The sequence below is a fragment of the Cavia porcellus genome, unplaced genomic scaffold (assembly GCF_034190915.1).
Source record: "Cavia porcellus strain 051 isolate PalLab524CR breed Dunkin Hartley unplaced genomic scaffold, mCavPor4.1 scaffold_7, whole genome shotgun sequence".
In the NCBI taxonomy this organism is placed as follows: Eukaryota; Metazoa; Chordata; class Mammalia; order Rodentia; family Caviidae; genus Cavia; species Cavia porcellus.
This window is the reverse complement of record NW_026947490.1, coordinates 53,109,893-53,137,181: the sequence shown is the minus strand read 5'-3', so window position 1 is coordinate 53,137,181 and position 27,289 is coordinate 53,109,893. Positions and strand designations below refer to the sequence as shown.

Here is a 27,289-nt window from a genome sequence, read left to right as displayed (position 1 = left end):
TTGATGCACTGCTTTTACTCACATAGATTTCTTACAGGAAATTGTTTAGTCTGGGTACCTGTAAACATACTTCTTGTGCGGCCTTTTCATAGTTGGAGGCAATCTTGTTTCCACAAAGTCATTTATGAAAAGTACTTTACTGTTGAATCTTTTTCTTTTCAAATCATTCCTTGTGAAGTGTCAGTTACAACCATTATCAATTTTCTCCTTTTCAATTATTAGCTAGTCTATGTTCCACAGTGTCCTTTTTTTTGCTCATGGCTTTGTCATTTGAACATTTCCTATTTCCCATAGGCTAGTTGAAAAATCTGCAGCTTTGGCAAGAGATTTTCAAGTTCATTTTCTAACGACTGGGATAAATTTGTAGAGAAGGATAAGGGCAGAAATGTTAAATGAGGAAGGTGGTTTGGGACAATTTTACAAATGACTGGTTCATTGGGAAACAGGTATCAGAGCAACTTTTGCTTCTTCCTGCAATTGCTTAACTATCAGAAATTGGCTAAGGAGAACTGGACTCATAAGGAGGCATAAAACAGGACAGCAGGGCCTCTTTTATAAGGCTTAATGCCCATGAATTGTTTAGCATTTATTCCTGGCACAGAGTTACTTAATCCTTTGTACTGCTATCACAATCTTTTGCACAGTATTAGTTGTTTATATTTTTCTTTTTGGATTTTTGAGATACTGCTATATATAGTTCAGCCCCTCAAGTGCTAAGACTAGAGGTATGCACCACTGTGCCTGGCTGAGTATTTCCTGAGTCTGTGACTCCTAGAAGATAAAAGTGGTTTCTAAGTATCTTTGTCTTTCTACTATCCAATATGATGCCTCCATATTAGCTAAGTTTATTCCTGTTTTTTTTTAAATACTACTGTGATACTTTAAAAAGTTCTCCTTAACACACAGCTAATTTTTGAGTATTGGTTTTGTATCCATTAACTTTGTTGGGTTCTTTTTTTCTTTTTGAGACAGGGTCTCACTATGCAGTTCAGGCTGGCCTTGAGCTGACTTTGTAGCCCAGGCTGGTTTTAAACTTGCAATGATCCTCCTGCCTCAGCCTCCCAAGTGCTGGAATTACAGGCGTGAGCCACTACACTCGGCCTAGGGTTCTTATTTTTCAGTATTGGGAGCTGAATTCAGGACATTCACAGACACTTTGCTAAGGTGGTTCAGGCTGATCTCAAACTCGTGATTCCCCTGCCTCAGTCTCTGAAGTACCTGGACTTACAGGAATGTGCCACTGGGCCAGATTTGTGTTTTTAAAATTTTTGGGTGGTGTGTGTGTGTATTTAAGTGTGTATCCTTCGGGATTTTCTATGTATAAAATCATATTATCTAGCTAGGTGTGGTGGCATACTCCTGTAATCCCAGTCCTAGGAAGGCTGACACAGGAATATCATTGCAAGTTGGAGACCAGCCTGGATACAAAGTGAGCCCAAGGCCAGCCTGAACTGCATAGGGAGACCCTGTCTCAAAAGGACACACACACACACACACACACACACAATCATATTATCTGCAAACAGAATTTTACATTTCTTCTAATTTGATAGCCTAAGTTTTTGTTTTCTCCAACAGAATGAAATGGTTCTGAGTACTTTTCCTTGATCACCGAATAAGGATGATACCATTAATATAAGATTATAATACCTTAATGTAATACAAGAATTATATTATATATAACTGAATGTTCTTAATATAAGAATATAACACCTTAATGTAAGATTTGCAGATGGTAAGATAAATATAAAACTTTAGACTTTCTCAATCTTAGGTTCTCATTCCCTCTTCCTATCCTGAGTGCTACAGCAGAACAATTTTTGAGGATTAACTGGCTATATAATTAATCTTAAATCTGTTGTTTTCTTATCATGTACAACACACTTGCCTAGTTTAACCATCATTTTGTTTTTCATTTTTTGAGTCAGGGTCTTGCTGTGTGGTCTAGGAGGCTGGAGCTCACTATATAACAAGGCCTGGCCTCAAACTCAATACTTCTGCCTCGGCCTCCCTTAGAGACTACAAGAATGCACCACTACCCCTGGCTCTTTTGTGAGTTGGATGAAACAATGAATACTCAAATATGCACATAGAACATCTTGCACTTAGTGTTAGATCTACGGATCTCTTTATATTCAACCATAAAGTTCTTAGTTACAATCTGGATTCACCTTACCTGCAATCCTGTTCCTACTGCACACATGTCATCTTTAGACATCTTGGTTGTTTCTGCTATACAACAGCTTCTATGCCTATCATGTTCTCGTTCTCAACTCAGTGTGCAAACTGATCAAACACATTCTTAGGACACATACACACAAGACTCTCAGAGCAAACTGGTAGGGAAAAAAAGGTATTTAATAAAGTACTTTTATTTCAATTTTTAAATTTTTAAAAATTTTTATTTATTTGTATTTCAATTTTTAACAATCCTTAATTATATTTGGAAAAAGATCTTAATCTTTGCAGTGCTGTTTCTGAAACAATACAATTTCTGAAGGACAATGGCTAGTCCTCCCAGCCCAGTAGGAAAAAACAAATAAGCTACTCCTGAAAACGTGATTTCTCTCATTTTCTTTGGTGTAAATATATTTAGGTATTCAAAACAAAAAAAGCTGGTGTCACCATACACATCCATAATGTGGACACAACTATAATCCCAGCACTTTGGGAAGCTGGGTTCAAGGCCAGCCTGGGCAATTTAATGAGAACCTATCTCAACATTTAAAATAAAAGTAAAAGTCGGGGCTGGTGGCACATACCTGTATCCCAGCACTGGGGAATCAGAGGCAGGAAGATAGTTGCAAGTTTGAAACTAGCCTGAACTACAAAGTCACTCCAAGGCCAGCCTGAACTGCATGGTGAGAGCCTGTCTCAAAAAACAAACAAACAAAAAACCTGGGGGCTACCCTTAACTTCTTCCTCCCAATTCTGCATATACAGAATGTGTTTCACAAAGATCTCCACAGTCTAAATGAGAAAACGGCTTGGCATGGACAGAAGATATCAGGGTATATAACTGGAGACTATGAAGACAATGGTAACTTGAATTAAGTGTAATACTAGTAATTTAAAAATAAAAAAAAGTGTTGAAAGGAGAAATTATCGAACTTGGTATATAGACCTGGATAAAGAGGGAGTCTGAGTACAGTGCTTTGTATGTTCCTTATTAAGAGAATGAAAAAAACAGTTCAAGTCTAGGAATATTTAAAAATATTATTAATTCTACTAATAATGTCTGAACACAGGTTTAGCTCACATACACCTTGCATGGGAAGTTATTTGAGGATAGACTACAGCACAAAGCAAACTAAGGAGGAAGATATGGACTCCAGTATAGTAAATCCCACCCACCCAAAAGAACAGTAAAACGCCTATGAATAAAAACTTTGCCATGGTCCTAGAGATCAGACTGGGGTAGCGAGCTCTGGGAGAGTGGTTTTCATGAGCAAAATTTTAAAATCTAAAAATATTGAGAACCCTGAGAAACTGAGAATATGATGAGCCATGTAAAACACATAAAACACATTAAGATATTAGTTTTTAAACAATTTTTGGTACTGGGAGCTGGATGTGGTGTCTCACACCTGTAATCCCAGCACTCGGGAGGCTGAGGCAAGAGGATCATTATGAGTTTGAGCCCAGCCTGGGCTGTAAAGTGAGCTCAAGGCCAGCCTGAACTGCATAAAGAGACCCTGCCTCAAAAAGACAAAAACAAAACAAAATATTTGGTACTGGGGATCCAACTCATGATCTCACGCTTGCCAAGTAGGCACTTATAACACTGACCTAAATTCCTAGCCCAAAGACTTTATTGATTTTGAAAACTGAACCCAGTCCATCATACACGCTAGGCAAGTGCTCTACCGTTGAACTACATTCCTATGTTCCTGCCCTTTTTTGGCAGTACGAGGGATTGAACCTGACTGTGCACATGCTGATCTGCATCTCTACCCGCTTTAACTGTATTTTGAGTCAGTCTCATCACACTGCCCAGGCTGCCCTTGGATGGATCATAGGCGTGTACCACTGTACCCAGCAAACGACAGCTGACTTTTCCTCGTTTTCCTCCACTGCTCTTCAAAACAATGTTATGACATCACTATTACTAAAGTATAATCCTAGTAGTCTGTTTGTACAGTGAATATTTACATAGGAATATCTGAAACGTTTTTTATCAATAATTTCACCAATTCTTTTTTCTTTTTTTAAAGATGTTAAATAGTATCTTCAAGCTCAGCTTCATTTCAGTAGTTGAGCTAGAAACGAAAATCAGGCCTGACTTTAAAGGGCACTCATATCTCAGCATTTACTTTGGTGACACAACATTGAACAAAAACCAGTACTCAAATCAAGGTCTAGCTCAAATGTCTTTTGATGCCTTCCCAACTTCTTCAGGGAAAACCTTGTTTGCCTTTTTTTTTTTTTTTTTTTTTGGTTGAGACAAGGTCTCACTAGGAAGTTCAAGCTGGTCTTAAACTCCCTATATAACCCAGGCTGGCCTTGAACTTGCAGTGATCCTCCTGCTTCAGCTTCCCAAGTGCTAGGATTACAGGAGTGCAAGATTTTAAGGAATACTTCTATTATACCTTATGATACATGATTTCCCTGGGAATCACATATCCTAATACTGGGAATACTGGAAGGAAGGAATAGTATCTTAATCATCTTTTTGACCCCACAATGCTCACTACTGCTCCTGGCAACAGAAACTTAAATGAGACAGAGTCTCTGCAGTTGAGTGTAAAAGAAAACAAAATATACACATATCATTTTTAAAAGGTCAAAAGTACAGTTATAGAAGAACTGTAAGTTACATATAATGGAGTTTAAAAGAACGAACAAGCCAGTTGCCAGATTTTCATTCAATCCACACACAATTATTTTCAAAAAATTTAAAGTTTCTACACAGGTTGAAATCAACCTGCTAAGACATTTTCTCGGACTAAAACTTCATGAATTTTAATGAGTTAGCCGTATTTATGAGTTTAACATAAACATTGGAATTTCTGGGCTTTCCTGAGGAAAAACAGATCTCAGAAACTGGACACTAGCATTCTCTAAAGAAATCAGATGTGGCTATCAAATGTTCCTTTTACATGAATTTGGGGCTCTCATCACATCACCGTACCTCTCACTTTTTTTTAAAGACAGGGTTTCGCAATGCGGTTCAGGCAGGCTGCCCTCAACTTCCTCCCCTCCTCCAGCTGCCTCAGGTTCCTGGGTGCTGGGATCACAGGCGAGTGCCAACATGCTCTGCTGGCTTCTCCCACTATTCTCTTAGGCTCAGATGGCATAAAGTAATTTGGAGTCCCTTCCGCGGGAGGCGTCTGTGACCCCTTCTCTAGACACACTTCTCGCTGCTTTTCTACACATTATGTATTTCCAGGCATCTGTGTCTACCCACATTGTCTAAAAGCTCTTCGCTTTGTCCCAAAGCGCTCCTGAATCAGGGCTTCAAGTCTTTTCATCTCCCGGCGACCGTGTCACAGCGACATTCTGAACATACCTCTATGACATAGCTCTATGACACTCTTAAACACAGCATATGTACAAGCTGCCCTCTTCCGGTGTGACCAGCACCTTCGCACTCGGGTGCCTAACCCCTGGGGGTCCGGCACGCATCCCCAGAAGTCAGTCTGCTCTAGGGCAACACGAGGCCAAATCATGTAATACCACGTGCCGAGCGCTAGATCTGGAGTTCAAGGCCAGAACAGTCCAAAGAACTGGATTCTGGCTCAGAAAAAGCCCGCCGCCAGCAGCCTGCCAGTAAATGCCACAATATCTGAAGACCGCCACAGCGCACCCATTCTTGGAGGACTCCAATCCCAACTCTCGCGAGGTTGGCCCGCAAGCCAGCCTTTCGCCCGCGAGACTTGCGCGTTGGTCTCTCCAGATCCGCAGGGCGGCGCGGCGCTCCGCACGGTGCCCTTCCGGCGCTGTGTCCCGGAAGCGGAAGTGTTCCTTCCTGTCTGTCAAAGTCTGTGTATTACCCGGTGGTCTGTGATCCCGGGATCCAGGGGGAAGTCGTTTACACTCTTTTTTTTCCCGCCTTTTGAGCGCTTCCCTCGCGGCAGGGGGGAGTGCAGGGAAGGAGGTGCGAGATGAGCACCATGTTTGCAGACACTCTCCTCATCGTTTTTATCTCCGTGTGCACGGCTCTGCTGGCGGAGGGTGAGGACGACCGTTTCTCGGACCTTTCATCAGTCTCAGAAAGGAAGAAAGTCGGGGTCCCTCGAGCCACAGAGGAAAATCGAGAGCCATAGTTGCTTAGAGGGCTTCATTTGTCCAAGAAATCCCTGGGCAGCAGCTTGTGAAGTGGGGCGGGAGGGTAGTGAGGAATTGATTGCCCAGATTTTTTTTTAGTCTAAAGTAGATTCCACAGCCCTGTTTGTGAACCCTTTCACATCGAGTTGCAGTTGATTTGGCTGAAGAGTCAGTTGTATTTATGCTTGAAAAATTTAACCCTTTGTTGCAATCTCTCCTACCCCAACAATAACTACTAGTAAGTTTGGTGTGACTGATCGAATCATTTCTCTATTAGCATGTGGTTTTTAATGTTTTAGGAATTACCTGGGTCCTGGTTTACAGAACAGACAAGTATAAAAGACTGAAGGCAGAAGTGGAAAAGCAGAGTAAAAAACGTGAGTACAGTAACACTTAGAAATACTTTTGCCAGGCATGGAAGCAAACGGTTGTAATCCTGCAGCTGAAGGATCAGTGGGAGTCCAAGGTCAACCTGGCTACTGAGTTCAAGGCCAGCCTGAACTGTCTTGTGAAATCGTCTCTCTCTAGTGAAACCCTTGTCAAGTTCATTAAGGTTTTTTTTTTTTTTTGTCTTTTTTTCCTTTTTATCGGTACTGGAGATCGAACTCATGACTGCCTGCTTACCTTAAGGCAGGCGCTTATGCCGCTGAGCTAAATCCCCAGCCCCCCAAGTTCATTAAGTTTATGTTCGCAAGAAAGTGGTGTGTTTGTGTGTGTTTGTATTGGGAATTGAACCTATGAAGTACAGACCTACAGCTCTATCCTTGTTTATTTTGTTAAGTGCTAGACTGGCCTTGAACTTGCATCCTTCAACCTCAGCCTCCCAATTAGCGAGAGTATGCTTATAGACACATGCCATCATTCCCAGCTGCAAGGACAAAACTTGGAATAAAAAAGTAACCCAACTTGAAATCTATTTAAAATAGATTTTTATATAACGTATAATAAAACTAAAGGGAAAATGGGACATAGCAGGTAGATAATATGTGCTGAAGTAGTTCTAAAGAAGAAGTCTTTTTTTTTTTTGAAAGACCATGGAAGTTTTATGATTCTGATGGCCTTGTAGTCCTTTGTAGATAGTTAGAATTTTGATAGACACTAGGTGGGAGGGAGTTTAGGGAATTATAGGTATAGGAGATAGCAGATGAGCAAAAATGTGGTAAAGTTTGTGGAGAATAATAGATAATCTTGAATGGAGTCAAGGTAAGTAGTATCTTCAGGGATATGTCAAGTTTTAATTAAGGATTTTGGGACACTGAAGAAGTGCTTAAGGAAAACATTATTAAGAATTAAGTTGACTGTCTTTGAAATAAAGTAGGAATTCAACAGGACACAACTGACGGTACAACATGAATGGTTCCTTATAGGCATAGTTTGACTTCTCATTTTTCTTTGAAGGATTAAATACAGGTTTTACTTCTAAATTTTTTTTTTTTTAATGTGGTCTTGCTATGTAGGTCAGGCTGGCCTTGAACTCACTATGTAGCCCAGGTTGATCTTAAACTCACAGCCATCCTGTCTCCTCAGCCTCCTGAGTGCTGAGATTATGGTGTGTGCCACCATGCCCAGCCACTTTTTCTATTCTGTGTCTTTTCCATGTGTTCTCATAGTGTTTGGCCAAAAAATATGTTTTTTTTCCTTAAATGATCTCATTTTATAGCCTGAGGATGTAGTTCAGTGGTAGAGTCTTTGCCTGGCATGCCCAAGGCTAGGTCTGATCCTTAGCCTGCAAACAAAAATAAAGGCAAAACTGATCTGATCCACATGGTAACCATTTGTGGCTACCTGTATAAATGTTACCTCCACATTATAGGAATGAAGGTTGAGACTCAGAAAGTTAATAATATAGTACATCACAGAGCAAACAAAGCATTAGAGACCAAACCCAGGCTTTTAAGATTACAGTTTACCATTCCTTATTTAGTGTTGGTAATACGTCTCACCATATTTAAAACCAAACTCATTATCTTTATCTTCACAAACATGATCCTCTTACAGAATTTCCTTACCTTGGTGATCTGAACCTCTGTGCTTCTAGTAGTGCAAGCCAGAAAACTTCATGCAGTTTTTTTTATTTGACTTCCATGTAGTGTATTGTCTTGATTTCACTCTCATCATATTGGCTGTTCTTCTACAATTTCTTTGTGGATTTCTCTTCTTACCCTCCTATTGTTGATTATGAGGGGTGATACAAAATTTAGTGTAAGTTGGGCATGGTGGCGCATGCCTATAATAGCACAACTTGAGGAACTCAGGCAGGAGGGTCATTGTGAGTTCGAGACCAACGTGGGTTACAAAGTGAGTTCAAGGCCAGCCTGAACTTCATAGCAAGACCCTGTCTCAAAAAGACAAAAAAAAAAATTCCAGTACCCAGGAGGCTGAGGCAGGAGGATTGCCCAGAGTTCTCAAGGCCAATTTAGACTACCTAGTGAGACCCTGTCTCAAAAAAAAAAAAAAAAAAAGGGAGCTTAGCTTTTTTTCCTCCTCTGTGGTGCTTGGAATGCATGCCGGGCAAAGATTAGACCAAAATTTTCTTTTCGGTACTAGGGATTGAATTCAAGACCTCGCACTTGCCAAGAAGGCACTTGAGCCGCTGAGCTAAATTCCCAACAAGTTTTTTTCTTTCTGTTAACTCTCTAAATGACCTCATTTGCCAGTGGTCTCCATTATTTATGTCTCTGACCTTTTCTCCTTAGTATAAATTCATTATTCCCCCGCAATCTGTCATCTTAGCATCGTCTAATAAACATCTCAAACCCCCACAGTTAAATACTTGTTTTTTACTTTAGGCCTGCTTCATGTGTTGCCTTTTTGACATTGGTCAGTGACACTTTTATCCTTTGAGTTGCTCAGGCCGTAATATTTGTACAGTTATCTTTGACTCCTCTCACAACCCATATCCAGTCACTGGCAAAGACTATGGAGCTGTGTTTTAGTATCTGGAACATAACCCTTTTCACTACTTCCCACAAGCACCTTGATGTGTATTTTTTTTTAAAATTAAAAAACTTACTATTTATTTTCTGGTACTGGGGATTGAACCCTGGGCCTTTGCTCTAAGCTACATTGCTAGCCCTTTTTAAATTTTTGAAGCAGGGTGCTAAGTTGTTAAAGAGATTTGACCTTGCAGTCTTCCTGTCTCAGCCTTCCATTTTGCTGGGGATACAGACATGTGCCACCATAGTCAGATAGCATCATGATGCTTCATGTGGATTAAAACCACAGGTGTTCTTGTTTCTCTGTAGTCTTTTCTTAAGATAACAGCTAAATTAGTCCTTTCAAAAAGCTATCCTGTCATGTCCTTTATTTGCTTATGCCTCTGTGGTACTCTTATTTACTCAGAGGAAAAGGCAAAGTCCTTACATGGTCTTCAGTGCTTATTCTCTTAGCATGCAGACCCTCTTTTCTTCTCCCTGTGCTCCTCACACATGTTAATTACACTTCTGCGCTGGACCTTTCCAATTGTCTGCTAGCAGATGTTTTTTTCTATGATGTAAATTCTATAATATGGTTCTTGCTTACCTTGTTAACTTCAAAATCTCTATTTCTTGTTATGGAGTGAGATTCTGGAGAATCAGTGTCAGTATACAAGGACTTCTTTACAACTTCCTGAAGTTAGAGAAACATTAATCCCCCACACACCCAGATTTATCTGGTGTCAATCCAATCCACTGGAAAACCAGTTGTGTTTATGGTATCATCTTAAATTACTATTCTGTAGTCTTCTGTCTTTTTTGCTTCCCCTTGGTTTCTATGCAGTTAGTTTTAAATGTAATTAAATAGTTATATTATAGTCCTTCTGGAGTAGAAAGGACATATTTTGTTTCTTTGTGTAATGAATAAACAATAAACATAATATTTTTGTCCATTTTATCCCTTAAGATGTTATTTTTTTCCTGTAACATCTTTTGGAATTTGAGCTGATTTCATTTTATAACTTCACACTAAGCGTTACTCTAAATCAAGCATTCTCTGTCTACATATATATTAAATATAGAAATTTTTACTGTCTATAATTTTTTTCCTGTTTTCTTTTTCTGTACTAGGGATTGAACCTAGACCCTTCACACTGACCTGATCCCCATTTTTGTTTTAACGTTTTGTCATCTTGAGATAGGGTCTCTAAATTGCTGTGTTGCAATAATTTGTGTTCCTCCTGTGTCAGCCTCTCAGAATCCTGAGTTCAAGTGTATGTCACCATACTGAGTCATTTTTTTTTAAATTTATTTGAAACAGTACATGTTTCTTAGGCATCTAATATGCACATTTTATTTTGGTGTGCACTTTGTATTTCATTTGCAAGAATGGAGTCAAATTGAATTTTATATCTCTGATAAAGCAGTAATGCCAGTTTAGCTTTTATCATTCAAGCAACAAATTTACTGTATTAAGAGAAAATCCTACTTGCTCATTCTCTTTAATGTAATTTTTAGAAATAATATGTGTGGTACTGCTTGCTGTTAGTATCCTAAGGCAGTATAGGGAACAGATAATGTAAATAAGTAAAGATAATTTTTGACATTTCTAGTCTATTTGCAAATAATTAAAGACGTTAAATATAAGTATATTACACTATTCCTTTTCAAAAGCTATTACTCTTATATTAATTAAAGTGTATCAAAAAATTGGTCTTAGCTTGTTTTGTTCTCCTGATTTTCCTACTCTGTAGTATGTCCATCTGGATGTTTTTTTCTAATTGTCATTTGATTATGTGCTTTCACTAGATTGTTCTTTAGAAAGCAAGAATTACATTTTTCTTTCTCCCTCTGAAATAGTATGTGTACTTCGGCAGCCAGTAAGTGAATAAATGTCTCCCTACCTTCTGTAATAAGGAGGGAATAGAACTGAATGAACCTACAGTTTACCATATCTGAGGAAACAGTTTGAATATTGTGCTTGACAGTGTCTCAGGGATGCTCTTCCCTGATAGTCTGAAAAGTCATCCTAGGGGGCTGGGGATTTAGCTCAGCAGCATAAGCACCTGCCTTGCAAGCAGGCAGTTGTGAGTTCGATCCCCGGTACCGATAAAAAGATTAAAAAAAAAACCAAAAAAAAAATAAATAAAAAAAGAAAAGTCATCCTAGTTTTGGTTAAGTATTGACTTAACACAGTACTGTCTAAGTATCTGTCTAATGATGCTTACAGTTACAGTGGTTATTTTTGCAGTGATGAGGCCTGAACTCAGGGTGTTGGCATGCTAGACAAGCATCTCACCACGGAGCTCTAATCCCAGCCAATCACTGTTGTTTTATTCTTGTCATGTGTGTCTACTGTACCTTTCACTGTTAGCAGTTTTAGCATCAGGCCTGTAAACTTAATCATGGCCATAAAGAAGTCAGTGTAGCTTACACGTTTTTCTTTATTTGTGGTCCTGGGGATTGAAACCAAGGCTTCATGCATGTTAAATAAATGCACTCCTGCTGAGCTACACCTCCATCCCGGTTCTTCACTTTCTTGTAAGCTTTGGTCAGTCTAGCAGTGATAAAGCATCCTTTGCTTCAGTGTAATGCTCTGTTACTGTATTTTTACAGTGGAAAAGAAGAAGGAAACAATAACAGAGTCAGCTGGTCGGCAACAAAAAAAGAAAATAGGTAAGACATTAACCTAAAGAAGTTGTTGATGATAACCCATCCTTGTATGGCTTTATGATTTATAAGGCACTTATATACTTTTTTTTTTGTACCTGGGATTGAACTCATGACCTTACGCTTGCCAGGCAGGTGCTTATACTGCTGAGCTAAATCCCTGGCGGCACTTGTATATTTAATGTCATTTAATTCTCAGTATTTTTTGAAGTAGCACAAATTTAGGTGCTTGCTATGTTTTTACTCTTCCCCTTGAAATTTGAGTTTTAATGAGTGAGAGTTGTGGCTTTGAATTTGGCTGATAGTTCCTGGCACAATTTGTAAGCGCATGTTGTTTTTTATGTCTGAAGTGATTATTTCCAGTTGTCTGAGTTACTTGTGTTCATCTTGGCCTTGGCTTTCTTGCTGAGACTTAACTAATGATAGAAATCCGCCTTGCAAATGAAATTTTCTGCTGAGTAATTGTACCTCCTGTGAAATATAATTTCCCTATGTTTTTGGATTCTCACAATTTATAAATGATTATATATAATTTGTGTTTGTGCTTTATGACATTTCCTAATTCCTAAGTCAGGAAAAAAAATCATTGTGAAATGTTTTTGGTTTAGATACTATGCTTCTGTACCAAGATCACTGCTATTGCAGCCCAGATGAAAATTCCACGGGGCTGGACTAGCAATATCTTGTTCTGAGTGAAGCTTCCAATCCAGTATTCACTTTAAAAATTTTTTAAAAATTAATTTTAAATTTTTTAGTACTGAGTATTGGACTCGGGACCTTCCCAGTGAGCTACTTCCCAACCCTTCCTTCTTCTTTTTTTAATGACAGGGTCTCTTCAAGTTGCTAATTTGTCTAGGGTTGGCTCAGATTTGTGCCTCCTGCCTCAGCCTCCTAGATTTCTGGAATTACAAGCATGTACCATCATTTCTGGCAGTAGTGACATTTTTACATGACCTGATGCTGGATGTGGTGGCGGCATGCATGTAACCCTAGCAGTTCAAGGGCTGATGCAGGAGGATCGACACAAGTTCAAGGCCAGTCTGCAGTATATGGTGACCCTGTTTCAAAACAAAACAAAAAGTCTGGACATAGTGGCACTTGCCTGTAATCCCAGCATTTAAGAGGCTGAAGCAGAAGGATCACTGCAAGTTCAAGGCCAGCCTGGGCAATATAGTGAGTTCAAGGCCAGTCTGAACTATATAGCAAAACCTTGTCTCCAAAATAAAACACCAAAAAACAACAACAATGGAAAACAAACAAAAAATCCACACAAAACAAAAATAAGATTCAGTTAAAAATGGCCTGTTCATTCAGTGCCATGGCAGAATGCCGTTGTGTTTCTTTTCTGTGTCAGTTAGTGTTAGATGCTAGGTGAACAAAGTAGAAGAAGATTCTGTTTTTGTGCACTCTGTCTAGAGAAGAAAACCAGACAAGAAAAAGAGTAAGTGTACAGTGTGATATATATGTATATGTTGGTATGTATATAGTATATAAGGTATGATCAAAGAATGGTGAATGTTAAAAAAAATTACTGCCACAAAAGATTCATTGCCATTAATCTCCTTCAGAATACTCCCTCACTTCAAACACACTCATCCCATCTTTTTTGACACTTTCTGAAGCAGTTCTGGAAATGCTTTTTCGTGGACTGTTTTGTCGTGCCTGCTTCAGTGCCCTGAATCCATTCAAAACATTTACTTGTCATGGTCATTTTGACTTTGGGGAAGAGCCAGAAGTTGCACAGACTAGAACCAATGAATAAGGTAGATGAGGACGCACCATAATGCATTTTAGGAGCCTTCCTTTATGTTGAGGTGCACTTGACAGCAGCACTCACCATATTATTTTTTGTTTTGGGTTGTTTTGGTCTTTTGAGACAGGATTTTACTATGCAATTCAGTCTGACCTTGAATTCACTATGTAGCCCAGGCTGACCTCAAACTCACAGTTATCCTCCTGCCTCAGCCTCACAAGTGCTGAAATTACAAGTGTGTACCATCTTGTTTGGCTTTTTTGAGACAGGGTCTTGCTATATAGTTTAGGCTGGCCTCAAATTTGAGTCCATGCTCCTGTCTCAGCTGCCAAGTACTGGGTTTTATGTGTGTACCACTGCGCCCAGCTTGTCTTTTCTTTGAGACAGGGTCTTGCTCAGTATCATAGGGTGGCTTTTTTTTTTTTTCTTATTTATTTATTTATTTATTTTTGAGATAGGGTCTTGCTATGTAGCGCAGGCTGGCCTTGAATTTGCTTATGTAGCCCAGGCTAGCCTCAAACTCACAGTGATCCTCCTGCCTCACCCTTCTAAGTACTGGGATGACAGGTGTACACCACCATGCTTGGCTCTCACGGGGTGGCCTTGAACTCACCGTGTAGCCCAGGCTGGCCTCATTCCTGCCCTGGTGCCTGAGTGGTTGGATTATAGGGTTGTGCCACTGTGCCCAGCCTCAGGGCCCACATTTTAAAACCCTTGTGTTCTAGGCAGGATAGGCAAATGTAAAAGCATGGATGGATAAAACAGCAAAGTATGGGCTTAGCACTGTAAATTGTGTAGTATAACACATAAAAGATGATTGTAAAGTACATACCTATGAGACTAGAGTTTAATAGGGTCTAGTTCTGTAAAGATTTGTACAAATTTAACAGATAAAAGCAAGTTAATATATATTTAGAAATATTCAGACAATAATGAAGGGACTTAGGGACATTGAGTTTTAGCATGATATTTTGTTTAAGGAAGACGACCCTGGCCATAGTTAAAATTGGAAAGGGGACCATTTTGGAGGTAGAAAGGTTGGGGCTTTTTAAGTATCTCAGGTAAAAAAACATAAGAACCTGAGACAAGGCAGTGGGAATGGAGTAGATGGTAAAAATTCAACAAGTATAGAGAAAGTAGAAGCAACAGAATTTCAAGAGTGTTTACAAGATGAATATGGAGAGAAGGACAGGTCTGGAAAAATGTCCAGATTTCTGAACTGAGTAGGAAATATTGGAGAAGTTGCAGATTGGGATTTGGAAGAACAGAAATGATGTCAGGGTCACTGGATTTGAAGTGCCTGAGTGACTGCAGAGTGGAAAGTTTGTTCGCACTTGGATGTGCAGCTTGAGAACTGGTAGAGAGCTAACAGCCACCGGTGGATTCTTGAGAGTTGTGTTTTACATTGCAGCTGAGTCCGCATGGCAAATGAGATCACACATACTACACAGGACAAAAAGAGCAGAGGCCTGAGGGTGGGAAGGTGTGGAGGAAACAGAAATTTCAGAAGCAGTAGAAGCAGGTGAGCTCTGAAAAGGTATTGCTTAGCAAGTTGGAATAAAGTTATGTCACATTAGGTGAGGGAAGAGCTTCAGGAGGCAGGAAGGGGCTGAACATAGATGCTGATGTCTGAGAAAGTGATTTTAGCAGGAACAGTTTTAGTGGCATGGTAGAGGACAGAGTCTAGATTGTGCTGGTTGAAGAGATAATGCAAAGGAGGAGGTAAAGACATTGAACACAGACAACCTTTGCTGTGAGAGATAGGACAGATAAAAACGGAAGGCAGATTACTCTGCTCATACTGATAGCATAAAGTATCTGAACTCAAGTTATCCTAATGTGGAATGCAGCTGTGAATTGTTTGCTCATCCCAAAAATCACCAGAAGTTTCAAGTAATAATATTTATAAATAGTTCCTATCAAACCTTATCAAAAGTTATGACTATTTTTGAGAAGTTGCTTGAAAGACAAACAACTATTTCTTCTCCGTGTTTATAATACTCTTAGATTAAGACATACTGTTAGAAGTCTGAAAGCCTAAACTACATTATTTTGGAATTCATAAAATTACTTCTCCTCTATTTGATCTTGGTATTGATACTATTAGGCATTTTAAGAAAAACATAGCTAAGTACAATTTGTTGTACTACTATGGTGGAATATTTTTGAGAATACTCTCTGCAACGCCACACATTTGTCTTTTGATCAAAAATTGTGGAAACTATTTCTGTTACTTTTTAGTGTTAGGGAAAGCAGCAACTCATAAAAATTTATTATTATCTTATGGGCACAATATATGAGCTGATTTTTTTTTTTTAACCCAACACCCCAAATTAAAGGTTTATTCAGCTCACAGTTTGTGGAGGTTTCAGTCCATAACCAGGTGGCTCCATGGCAGGGTAGCACAGCACAGGGGCAACACTTCAAGGCGGCAGAAGACAGCAAAAGCAGCAAGAGCCAAAGGAGAGGCAAACCTTTCTCTACTCCTCCCTTATATAGTGTGCAGGCTGGCAACTGTTGGGGTTGGTGTAGCCCTATGAGCTGATTATTTTTCCTTTGAATTGGCTACTAAGAAGCCAAGTTACATTTGCTATTCATCTCTAGTAACTTCATAGTACCAGTTAAATGTATGTCTGTGTATTAATCCTATCTATACTTTTTTTTTTTAGTTTTTTTTGCTCAGATTGCTCACTTTTTTGAGCTGATTTACAGAAACATATTGCATATACACACACACACACACACACACACACACACACACACATAGGTAGCATTATAGTATTTGGGGGAGGAGAGGAGAGCTATAGAAATGATGCACTGAAAGAGACAGGAGTGCTCAGTAAGATTGAAGGGGACAACAGTAATTAGTGCTTCAGAGAATCCAAATATCACTGATTGCCCTTGGTGAAGCACTTTGATAATGATCCTTAACAGAGCCATTAATTGAAGCTGAGGGGTCTTTTGTATTTTAACTAAGAATCATATGTTCCCCATTTTTCATTTCAGGGGCGTATGTTTTGACCATTTAAAATTTTCTTCTCCTAGAGGATAAGTGAATCCCCCACCCTCACTCACCTTTTGGTACTGAGAATCAAACTCTGGACCTCACACTTGCAGGCAGATGCTGTGTGTTGCTGAGCTGTATTCCTGGTCAGTTAATTTGCTTTTTATCTGTGGATTTCATTTAGCTCTATCAGATGCATTTAAGTTACCTCAAATGATGAGAGATTTCTTTTAAGGGTCTGTGAGTCAGAAACTCAGAAACAGCTGAACTAACTAGTTATGGAATGTAGAACTGTGGTAGACCAAGTCTGAGAGAAGCCCGATGGTGGCATCTTCACTCTAAGGCTTTGCTATTAATAGATGCTTTTTCTCCTCTGTTGCTGAACTTCCTCACTTTGTCTGTAGTGGTTATCTGATGTTTAACTTTTGCCTTCACCTAACGTTAGTTTGTGTCCAGGGGTTCTTTCTATCTCAGTGTTTTTCAGAGTGTGATCTATAGAAAACCTGTGTCAGTTTTGCCTAGAATACTACTACTGGTTAAACTTACAAATCTTATGCCAGACTGAACCAAATCAGAGTCTGAATAGGAATATAGAAGTCTGCTTTTTAACTAAATTGCTCAGATAATTTTAAGGCGGGTGGAAGTTTGAGAACCAATACTTATTTCTGCTTTCACAATTTTTCTCTCTCAAGATTTTCTCCTTTAAATTCCAGAGAAAAGGAATTCACTTGGCTCATTGGGTTGTTTTGTGTCCTAGATTAGGTCCTGTCTTTTGGGTTTGTGGTGGTGAGATGGGGTATGTGTTAGTTAGGGCTCCCCAGAAAGACAATTGATAGAATATACATAAATACTTGAAAGGGAATTTAGTAGAAGAATTGGGGGACATGGTTATGGATCCTGATAGAGTCCGTAAGAGGGTGTCTGGAAGCTGGAGAATGAAGAAAGCTGGTGGTGTAACTCAGTCCAGTGCTGAAATCCTGAGGACTGGGATGCTATGGTGTCACTAGTATACTGAGGCCACTGAACCAAATCCTGGGGTCCAGGGGCCAGGGACTGGGATTCTGATGTCAAGGGGCAGGAGAAGAAGGATTTCTCAGGTTGGGAGTGGATGGGGTGAGGGAGGAAGGGGGAGGAGAGACAGAAGGTGAGGAGTTTCTCTGCTTTGTCCTTTTGTTCTTTCTGGGTCCTCAGAGGATGTCGGTATTGTCCACCTAGATTGGGTGAGAATAAATCTTCCTTAGTTTGCTGATTCTCCTCCAAGAAATACTCCATACCCAAACCTAGTATTTCACCAACTCTCCGGGTATCCCTTAACCTAGTTACATTGATAACTAAAGTTGATATCACAGGTGATGAATATTCATAAGGCTGATCTCAGTAGGGACCATGGTGAGAGGTAGCTGTCTTCAGAAGGTGGCTGCACTGGGAAGGGCAGGCATCCTGCAGCTTGGCTATGTGATGGTTGTGGCCATCTCTTGTCTTAGTGATCCGGAAGTATGGGAGGATTGTGTTTTCTTTTTTGCCATACTGGGGATTGAACCCAAGGTGTCACTCAAATTAGGTAAGCACTGTACCATTAAACTACTTCCCAGTCTTTAAAAAGTTTTTTGTTTAGATATAGAACCTCACTAAATTACCCAGGCTGGATTTGAATTTGTAGTCTTCCTGCCATAGTCTCCTTCATAGCTGGGATTATAGGCATGAACTGAAAAGATTTTGCCCTAAAGGGGCTAGTGCAGCTGTGGGAGGCTGGGAGGCGGAAGGTCACCTTCCCTGCCCCTAAATAAATTCCCACGTGCTACCTGTACATCAGTAATGCCCCTTAGGCTTCACCCCAGACCTAAGCTATATATATGCCCCCACACCATGTGTTGGTTAGAGAGAAAGCCAGACCTTAGTGGTCGGGGGTTCTCTCTGCATTCTTAAAATAAAGGCCACTTTATATTCTGTCTTCTAACTGCGCTGAAAACTCTTTCATGAACCACCTACCCCACTCAGCAATATTTAACCTGTTTTGAGGTCTAACATTATATATTTATTCTAGGCCTTTGTCTTTGTGTGCTTTTGGATTGGTTTGAGGTCTGTTAATTTTGTGGTTAGAATGGATGTTGTCATTGTTACTAGTTTATTCCAGTTTCACTGAAATACTCACTTTTAAAATTTTATTCTTTCCTTTTTGTCATTTTGGAGAAGTCTAGAAAATAAATATGACTTCTGTATATTGTCAGATTCTTTTTTTTTTTTTTGTCAGTACCGGGGATCGAACTCAGGACTGCGTGCTTGCAAGGCAAGCGCTTGTGCCGCTGAGCTCAATCCCCAGCCCCTATTGTCAGATTCTTTAATCCATAGACTTTCCTCACATCTCAGAGATTATTCTACGGAAATTCATTATTAAGAGGGTTCATAGAATTCCTCCTAACAGGTGTAATTTTCTCTTTGGGAAATTATTGTCCTCTATATTAAATACTGAGTTTTGGGGTCGCATAAAGAATAATTCACATGAGACACTTGAACACAAAATAATGTGTACTATTTATTTCCAACATTTTTTTTTTTTTTTTGTACCAGGGATAGAACTCATGACCTTGTGCTTGCCAGGCAAGTGCTCACAACTTTGTGGGGTTTTGTTAGGCTGGCATTGAACTCACTTTTGAACTCACTTTGTAGCCCAGGTTGGCCTGAACTCTAAAAGTGATCTTCCTGCCTTAGCCTCTCAAGTACTGGGATTACAGGCGTGTGCTACCACACTCAGCTCAGGACACAATTTTGGAGAGAATGTGTGCTAGATAACCAGTATCAGTTAAGGGCTAAATTAGGCCTCAGCTGTAGAGACTCAATCACTTACTTATTTCAACACACAGAACTTTTTGTATAAGAAGTTATACATTTCAAGGAGTAGAATCACTATTGTCTAGTGTACTATCTCAGCTGACACTGCTCTCATAATTAGATGACTAATACACTCAAATGTTCACTTCCTGCTAAGAAACAATGTAACATAATTTTGAAGTAAATTGTTTGTACTTATTTTCCCTATAAATGTGACTTTACTAGAAATGCAGTTTCTGTTAGTACAAAGTATATAATCCAGATATGCATTTCATCTTATTAAATGATATCAAAACAAAATGCTGTTATAATTACAAGTCAGTGAGAATTTATTGAAAGTCTGAGTTCAATACTGTATATATTAACTATTTCACTAATTCTTGATTCTTTCCAGAGAGGCAAGAAGAGAAACTAAAGAATAATAACAGAGATCTTTCAATGGTAAGAGCCCTGAATATAATTTCATGGTAAATCACATGTTTTTAGCAAGTAACTGATTTGCATCAAGTGCATTGCACTTAGCTTTTCAGAAATTTATTACTTATGAGGGTTACAAATAATAATTATAGTGTTCCTGGGCCAAATGGAAGTGAAAATTCACTACTGCTCTTAAACTTCACTTTAGTATTATAGGTAGCTTTTAGAGGCTATCACAGAGGTGATAATTTGTCTCTGTCACATATTTCTTTTCTTTTTTTTTTAAGAGCAGAAATATTTATTGAGAGAAAGAAAGCTGTCAGAGAGAGAGAGAGACAAAAGGGGTCCCAAGTGCCAAAGATTCTGTATTTTCTTGGGATTTTTATAGAGTAAAATCACAAGGTGAGGTGGTTCTAAAGGGGGAAAACTGGGAACTCTCCAGGCAGATGGGAATGAGGTGGGACAGAGCTATAGTCAACCAGTAAGTTTAATTATTTAGGTAAAATTGACCAAATCAGGGACAAATGGGGAAGTGAGTCATGTCAGTGACTCTTCCTATAGGGGATTGGGATGGTGACTCCAGGCTTCTCAAGATCCAGACTTAATCCCTAAGGATTATATTTAAGGGTGTGGTTGCATTTGTTTTGCCCACCATCCTGAGATATGGCCCACAGCAAGAGGTGTGTGTCCCCTTCAAGGTCACCAGACATCCGGTCCTCTGTGCTGGCTTCTTCAAGGGTCTAGCCCTGTCTTGACTGCCTATATTTCTAACTAACTCGGATGCTTGTAACATTCCCTTCTGAAGAAGTATCCCGAACTGCCGCGAGGGAGAGAGAAATGGGCGATGACTAATTTGGCTTCTTTAGGCTGAAAGGGGCATAGTTGTTGATTGCAGTCAGAGATATTCTACAGAGTGTCTATCTAAAGGCCTCAATAGCACCAGGCAGTTTCATCTTGGGTGGCTGTACAGCTTTAAATCTGTCCAGTGATTTCGGTAGAACCTCCAAATGATACAGGGAATGAAACCCCCAACCTACTATATGTCTGGAGCAAGTTGGAGTTCTCTAAAATCGAAGAATGAATTTTAGGAACAGTGGAGGTTAAGAGCAAAAATATTTATTGAGAGAAAGAAAGCTTCTATCTGAGAGACAAAAAGGGGTCCCATGTGGGTTGCCCTATCACACATTCTTTATGTAGTTTTCTTGTTTTTCTTTTTTTGGTACTGGGGATTGAACTCAGAACCTTACCCTTACTGGGCAAGTGCTTGTGCCACTGAGCTAAGTGCCTGGCCCTTATGTTCTTAAATGATGTGGCTTATTTTCTTTTTCTTCCTTGTGTTAATCCTAAATCTTTGATTTTATGGTGACTTGTATAATTGCAATATTGTTGTTAGAACATTATAGGTGGCTTTTATTATTTTGCCCTTTAAGAGTCCTTTCGTTTTGAGTGACAGACACACTATAAAGTGTAAGGAAAAGTGATTTCAGTACCTATGTGCTTATTTATAAGCAAGTATGTGTGCTTAGGGCATAGTAGCCTGATTATGTGTAGCTTGGCTACTTAACTTCTGCTTATGTAGCACAGGACCCAGGAACTGTGTAACCATTTTCTTTCACTTGATGAGAGACCTTTGCTATATTTATCTTCTTCTGGAAAGCCTTTTCAAAAGAGATTATAATTTAGAAGTGAATATTTTATTTAAAAAATTTTTTTTTATTTGATTTTTTGAGACAGGGTGTCACTATGCAGTTCGGGCTGGTCTTGAACTCACTATGTAGCCTCGGAGAACCTGTGGCAATTCTCCTGTCTCGGTTGCCCAAGTGCCAGAATTACAGGCATATGCCACCATGCCTGGCATTAGAAGTAGATATTTTATCTTAATTTTTTTTTTTTTTAAAGACTGGAAGAGTTTCTTGAGAGAAAAAGAACTTCTGTGTAAGCGGGACAGAACAGGACCCAGAAAGGAGGTTGCCCACAGACACTGCTTCTCTAGGGTGTTTATTGAGCAAAAGCAGGCCGTGAGATAGGATTAAGGTGAGACAGAACTATAATCAATCAATAAGATTACAAGTATAGTCGCTTAGGTAATATTGGTCGAATGGAAAATCATAAGGTGGGTGTGAGGTGGGACAAGACTATGGTCAACCAATTACAACAAGTATAGATACTTGGCAGTAGTAATTAAATGAGAATGAAATGGGGAAACAAGTCACAGGACAAGGACCTTTTTGGAAGAGCAGTCTCCACCTTAAGGCCATTGATGCCTACTTAGAATATAGTCACTACTGTTTCTCTCTGGAGGGAGTAAGAGTACTTGGGTGAGTGGTTTCTCTTTTCTTGAAGCCTGCCCTTCAGTGAATATACCTCCAGCCACAGTTATCTTCTGCGTTGACCTTCTGAGGGCCCTGCCCTGTCTGACTGCCTACAATATTTCTACCTGACTTGGCTGTCTATAATATTCCCCCTTGAAGAAGTGTCCATAACTGCTGAGAAATGAATATTTTAAAAAGTAGCTTTTTAAACTTTTTTTTTTGTATGGAGGATCGAACTCACAAACTTGTGCTTGCCAGGCAGGTACTTATGCCGTTGCCCTAAATCCCCAGCCCCCTTTTCTTACTTCTTGAGAACAGTTATTGTATGTTCACCATTGCCCATTTGCAAACTTTTAAGAGATAAAAATTGCCAATGTCCCAAAGTCCCAGAGATAATATCTATTAATCTGACATCTTTATAAGCTTTTGTTTATATATTTAAAGAATATGTAATTAAGGAAGATTTTAGTTACAAATAACTGAAACCTAACAAATGATTTCTTTTTGTTGTCCATGAAGTCTAGAGTTTGGGAGAGCTGGGATCTTGTAAGCAGCTCATTTTTGCCCTTAGAGATTCAAGGCCTCTTGTTTGCTTGCTGACTGCTCTGGGCAGTACATTTTCATTCTAAGCAAAAAGAGGCCTGAAAGGATGCTGTTCAAGTTTGTCCTTTTTGTTTTTATTCGTTTTAATTTTAATTTTTATTAGTACATGTTTGCAGTGTATAATGATCACCTTCATCATGGGGAGTTAGTACATTATACATCTTAATTCTTTTTAAAAACTTTTTCTTTTTTTCATCCACTTCTCCTCTTCTTTCCCCCCATAGCCCCTCAGGGATGGGGATGTAGCTCAGGGAAAGAGCCCTTGCTTTGGAGACCTGAGGTGCCTTTCACTACTTACACTTATTACTCAGTGGTCAGAATTGGGAAATGGCCATCCCAGTACATCGTGAGGTGGCCAAAACAGGAATTGGAGATAGAAGGTGGGTTAGCTAACGAGACAGCTTTTGCTACGGAGAGCTTTTTAACAAATATTTTTGAAACCAAGACTTTTTGGGTATACTATACAGGCAGCTTGCTTTAGTGTGAAATGACAATCTGTTGGTTTCCTTATAGGTTCGAATGAAATCCATGTTTGCAATTGGCTTTTGTTTCACTGCCCTCATGGGAATGTTCAATTCCATGTGAGTATCCTGTTACGATCTTTTGGCCAGTAACCACTGTTCTATCTCTCCTCTCTCTCCCTCTTTCTGCCTCTGTATGTATACATATACATCTTCATAAACTTTTTGTAATATTTTATTTTGATATAATTTCAAACATACAGAAAAGTTGCAAGAATAATGTGAATAATGTATCTATTATCCAGAGTCACAGTTAGTATTTTTCTCTATTTCTTCTCTCTGTCTCTTTCTAATTGACAGTGTTGGAGATTGAACCCAGGGCCTTGTGTCCACTGTGTAAGCACTCTGCCACTGAGCTATGTCCCAGGCCATTTTTCCTGTTCCCTTTCCGTTTTTTATGTGTATTCATGCAGAGATTATTTATGCATTTTTATTAATCATTTGAGATTATGTTATTCTCTTCTTTATTGTTGGCTCCTTCAGTGTTTATTTCTTCAGAGGAAACACATTTTTTAATATAACCTCAAAATAGTTACCAAAATCAAGAGAATTTTTTCAGAGGATTAAATTTTGATGGGGTATAATTACCCAAAACTCATTTACCCTCTTAATATTGAGGATATTTTATTTAGAAGGTAAAGGCTTAAGCACTATGCAGTCTCTAAAAAATACTATGTCTCCTGTTTTTAAATTGCTTACTGGAATATTGTTTCAAACTGAAGGTAGTCATATAAAGATGTTTTGACTCTTAAAATAGAGTCTTAACAACTATAATCTTGTTTAATGGTGAGGTGGTCAGTTACTGTTATCTAAACTAGCATATAGCAGACCTGAGAAATTATGGAACTGCTTTTGACATAAGTTAGGAAAACATTCAAAGATGACAGTCATGATTACCTTTGTAAAACTCACCTGACCTCTGCCACGCATGTTAATTCTCATTTCTCTTTTCCTTCCCTTCCTCTCTTCTTCCCCAACCTCTTCCTTCTGTTGGTCTGTCTTTCCTTCTACCTGTGCCTCTTCCCCAAGTTTATCCTTCCTCACATTCTGTGAGGAAACACCCAGATGACTGTCATTGAAAAGAAGAGCAGCCATCTCCATTTTGGATAAATTTGGCCCTATTTCCAAAGCTGTACAGAGCTGGCTGGGTTATTTCTTTGTCCCTTCAATTGGCTTTAAGCAGTGTTAGCAGGGCTAGCTGAGGAACTGATGTGTAATCTCTGAGCAAAGCAACAGGTCAGTGTTACCCCGCCCAGTGACTTCCCAAACATATTGAGTGTGGCAGGATGAAGAGCCGTGCTGGCTGGGACAGATCCTTGAGGAGACTATGGTTTCCCAGGGCAAAAAGGATTGTACATCAGAACTGAGGCACTGACCCCAAATTATTAGATACTACCTCAGCTGTGTTCTGCAGGTTGCTCTCTGTATTTCTTGCCCTCTGCTTATTATAGAGGTGATCTCAGATCTCCTACCTAGCCCAGCTCACTGTAGTCATGGCAGTCATGTATTTCCCACCACTCTCATTGTCACTCATCCCCAGCTCCTCTTATGGAGAATTAATAAAACCCAGGTTGGGCTCTGGGTAGTGGTCTTTGTTCCAGTGAACATCATCTTGGCTAAATGTAGGACCCCTTTGGCTCCTTACAACTGTATATATGTCTCAGTGTCTTTATTCTCACAGTGGGTTGCCCTGGAAGTGGTAGATTGGAATTAACTCATTTGAATTCCAATAACTTCTCCATGGGATTACAAATATAAACCTTCTGGACTGTGATGAGGACCAGAAAGAGTTCTCTATACATACTGTGCCTAGGTATCAGAATATAATAAATAAATTGCAACCCTTGTGCTCAGTAGTATCATATTTTATAGGAAGAAAAGATAGATAAACAATGAATGCATCCGTGAATGTTCTGATATGTATGAGGTATAGTAGAGGTGATTCCTTTTTTTTTTTTTTTGTGGTACCAGGGATCGAACTCAGGACCTTGCGCTTGCCAGGCAGGCACTTACGCCACTGAGCTAAATCCCCAGCCTCAGAGGTATAGTAGGGAAGAAAAAAGGGAGTAGTTATTTTTATCTAGTTGAAGGATTTAGAGAGGATGTCCCAAATAGTTTTAACATAAAATTTCCATTTACTCATCATTAGAATCATAGACCTTTATAACTAGACGAAACTTTTGGAAAATTAAGCAGTTTGTCCAAGGCAGCTGAAAGTACCATGGTTTCTGTCTAATCCAGGATCTTTCACTGTGTCATACTTTGTGTCATATTTTGACTATAAATCTCCATGAATTGGCAAACTACATACTGAAAGACACTATAATTGACTAATAAACATCATTGGTACAACTCAGACTAGTCAAACATTGACTTCATGTGTGTTATGTTCTGGGCAGGACAGCACTGGCTTAGTAATCTCAATTTTTTTCTATTTGCTGCCTAACTACCATGTCCTGTGCAGCTCTCAAGTTCCTGGGGGAAGGATAGCGAGAGGATGGAGAAATAAGACAAGAGACAGTACACAGAAAGCTGAGGTCAGGTGAAGCCCTCTCTCTGACTGGGAGGATAGTCGCTGCTCAAACACGGCAGTGCTCGCATTTATACATGTAGAAAGTTGATGTCAGGTTAAACCCCTTTGCCTAACAGTCAGTTCTCCTTTCATGCTCCTGTTCTCAGGGCTGCATTACCTGTTGGAGTCTGGGGTGGGGTGGGGTGAGTGTTGGGAGGACTCAAGGCGTTCCTTGGGTGCTTGGCTAGATCACTAGCTCAGCTCCTAACACTTCTACTTATCTTTTTTCCTGCTCTGAGTTTCTTATGTTTCTATAGATTAGTGTTTTATGTCTCTATAGTTATTCTTATTGCCCTTCTTTTGTAACCACTGCAACAGCTTTGAGTCTTGATTTACTTGAAGTTCACATTAGAAGTTATGGGCTAGGGATTTAGCTCAGTGGCATAAGTGCCTGCCTGGCACCACAAGGTTGTGAGTTCAATCCCTGGTACCCCCCCCCCCCCATTAGAAGTTATTCTTTAGTTTTAGGGGCAGATAAGTTCTAGTGAAATAGCCTGCATAAGATGGAACCAAAACAGTGAGTAGTAATTCTGCACCATATTCTTTTTAAATAGTTTGTGACCATATTATGAAAAATAGAGGGGCCAAGGGTTTGGCTCAGTGGTGTAAGCACCTGTCTGGCAAGCACAAGATTGTGAGTTTGATCCCCGGTACCGAAAAAAAAAAAAAAAAGAAAAGAAAAATAAACTAATCTTCCTTGGCATATAATCACTCACACTCATGTATACTAAAAGAGTGCTTTATGAGAAAAGAAGCTGGTTTAAATAAGTTTTCTCCTAATGCCATATATTTTCCTTAACATGAATTTATTTTATGCCTTCCCCCATTAGTAAAGTAATACATTCTCATTAGAAAAATTTCTTTATTTCATAAATGTAAAAAAGTAGAAATCACTGTGTTTTCAAATGTAGTACATATCCAAGTTATGTGTTTTTCTTATGTATATTTGTACATGAAAATTTTTATACATAACTGCTTTGTGACCTGCCATATTTACCCTTCTGTTTTCTGACTCAAAGGTTGCCTCCTGTTGGAGACTGACCTGCACCCTCGGTCCCAGGTCACTTTCCCATGCACTGCCCACTCCTCCAGCTTTCCCCCACCCAGGCGGGCTGTTAGAGACCCAGGCCTGCTACTAGTTTGTTTCCCTGACCTGAAGACCAGCAGTATAAAAGACACTGTCAATTTATCCTCCTGGCAGCCAGCAGAATTCTTGCCTCTAGCGTAGAGGAGCCTCTCTGTCAAGTGAGTTCTTCTCTGTCATTTAGTCAGGGGAACAAACTAGTACAGAAGTAGGTCTCGACCAGCCGCCTGGGTGGGAAGGCTGGAGGAGGGCTAGTTTCCCATGGTGGTGTCAGACAGGGACCCCAGAACATACAAAAGTCCACACTGAGGAACAGGGACTCTGGGACCCAGGACAAAGCTG

The 27,289-nt window shown here is 39.5% G+C and overlaps 1 protein-coding gene across 2 annotated transcripts in view; it reads left to right on the top strand.

Annotated features, from left to right (window-relative positions):
• The first annotated feature begins 5,933 nt into the window (after positions 1-5,933).
• Positions 5,934-27,289, top strand: part of Tmco1 (transmembrane and coiled-coil domains 1) — a 47,122-nt gene continuing 25,766 nt past the window's right edge. The window contains exons 1-5 of one of the 2 annotated variants that reach the window (XM_063253594.1): positions 5,934-6,174; positions 6,567-6,644; positions 11,799-11,858; positions 19,833-19,879; positions 23,284-23,351. In XM_063253594.1, coding sequence (XP_063109664.1) covers positions 6,105-6,174; positions 6,567-6,644; positions 11,799-11,858; positions 19,833-19,879; positions 23,284-23,351 — 323 coding nt within the window. In that variant the 5' untranslated portion in view covers positions 5,934-6,104. The remainder of the gene's footprint in view (positions 6,175-6,566; positions 6,645-11,798; positions 11,859-19,832; positions 19,880-23,283; positions 23,352-27,289) is intronic. The other variant, XM_003468665.5, reaches the window with a different exon arrangement.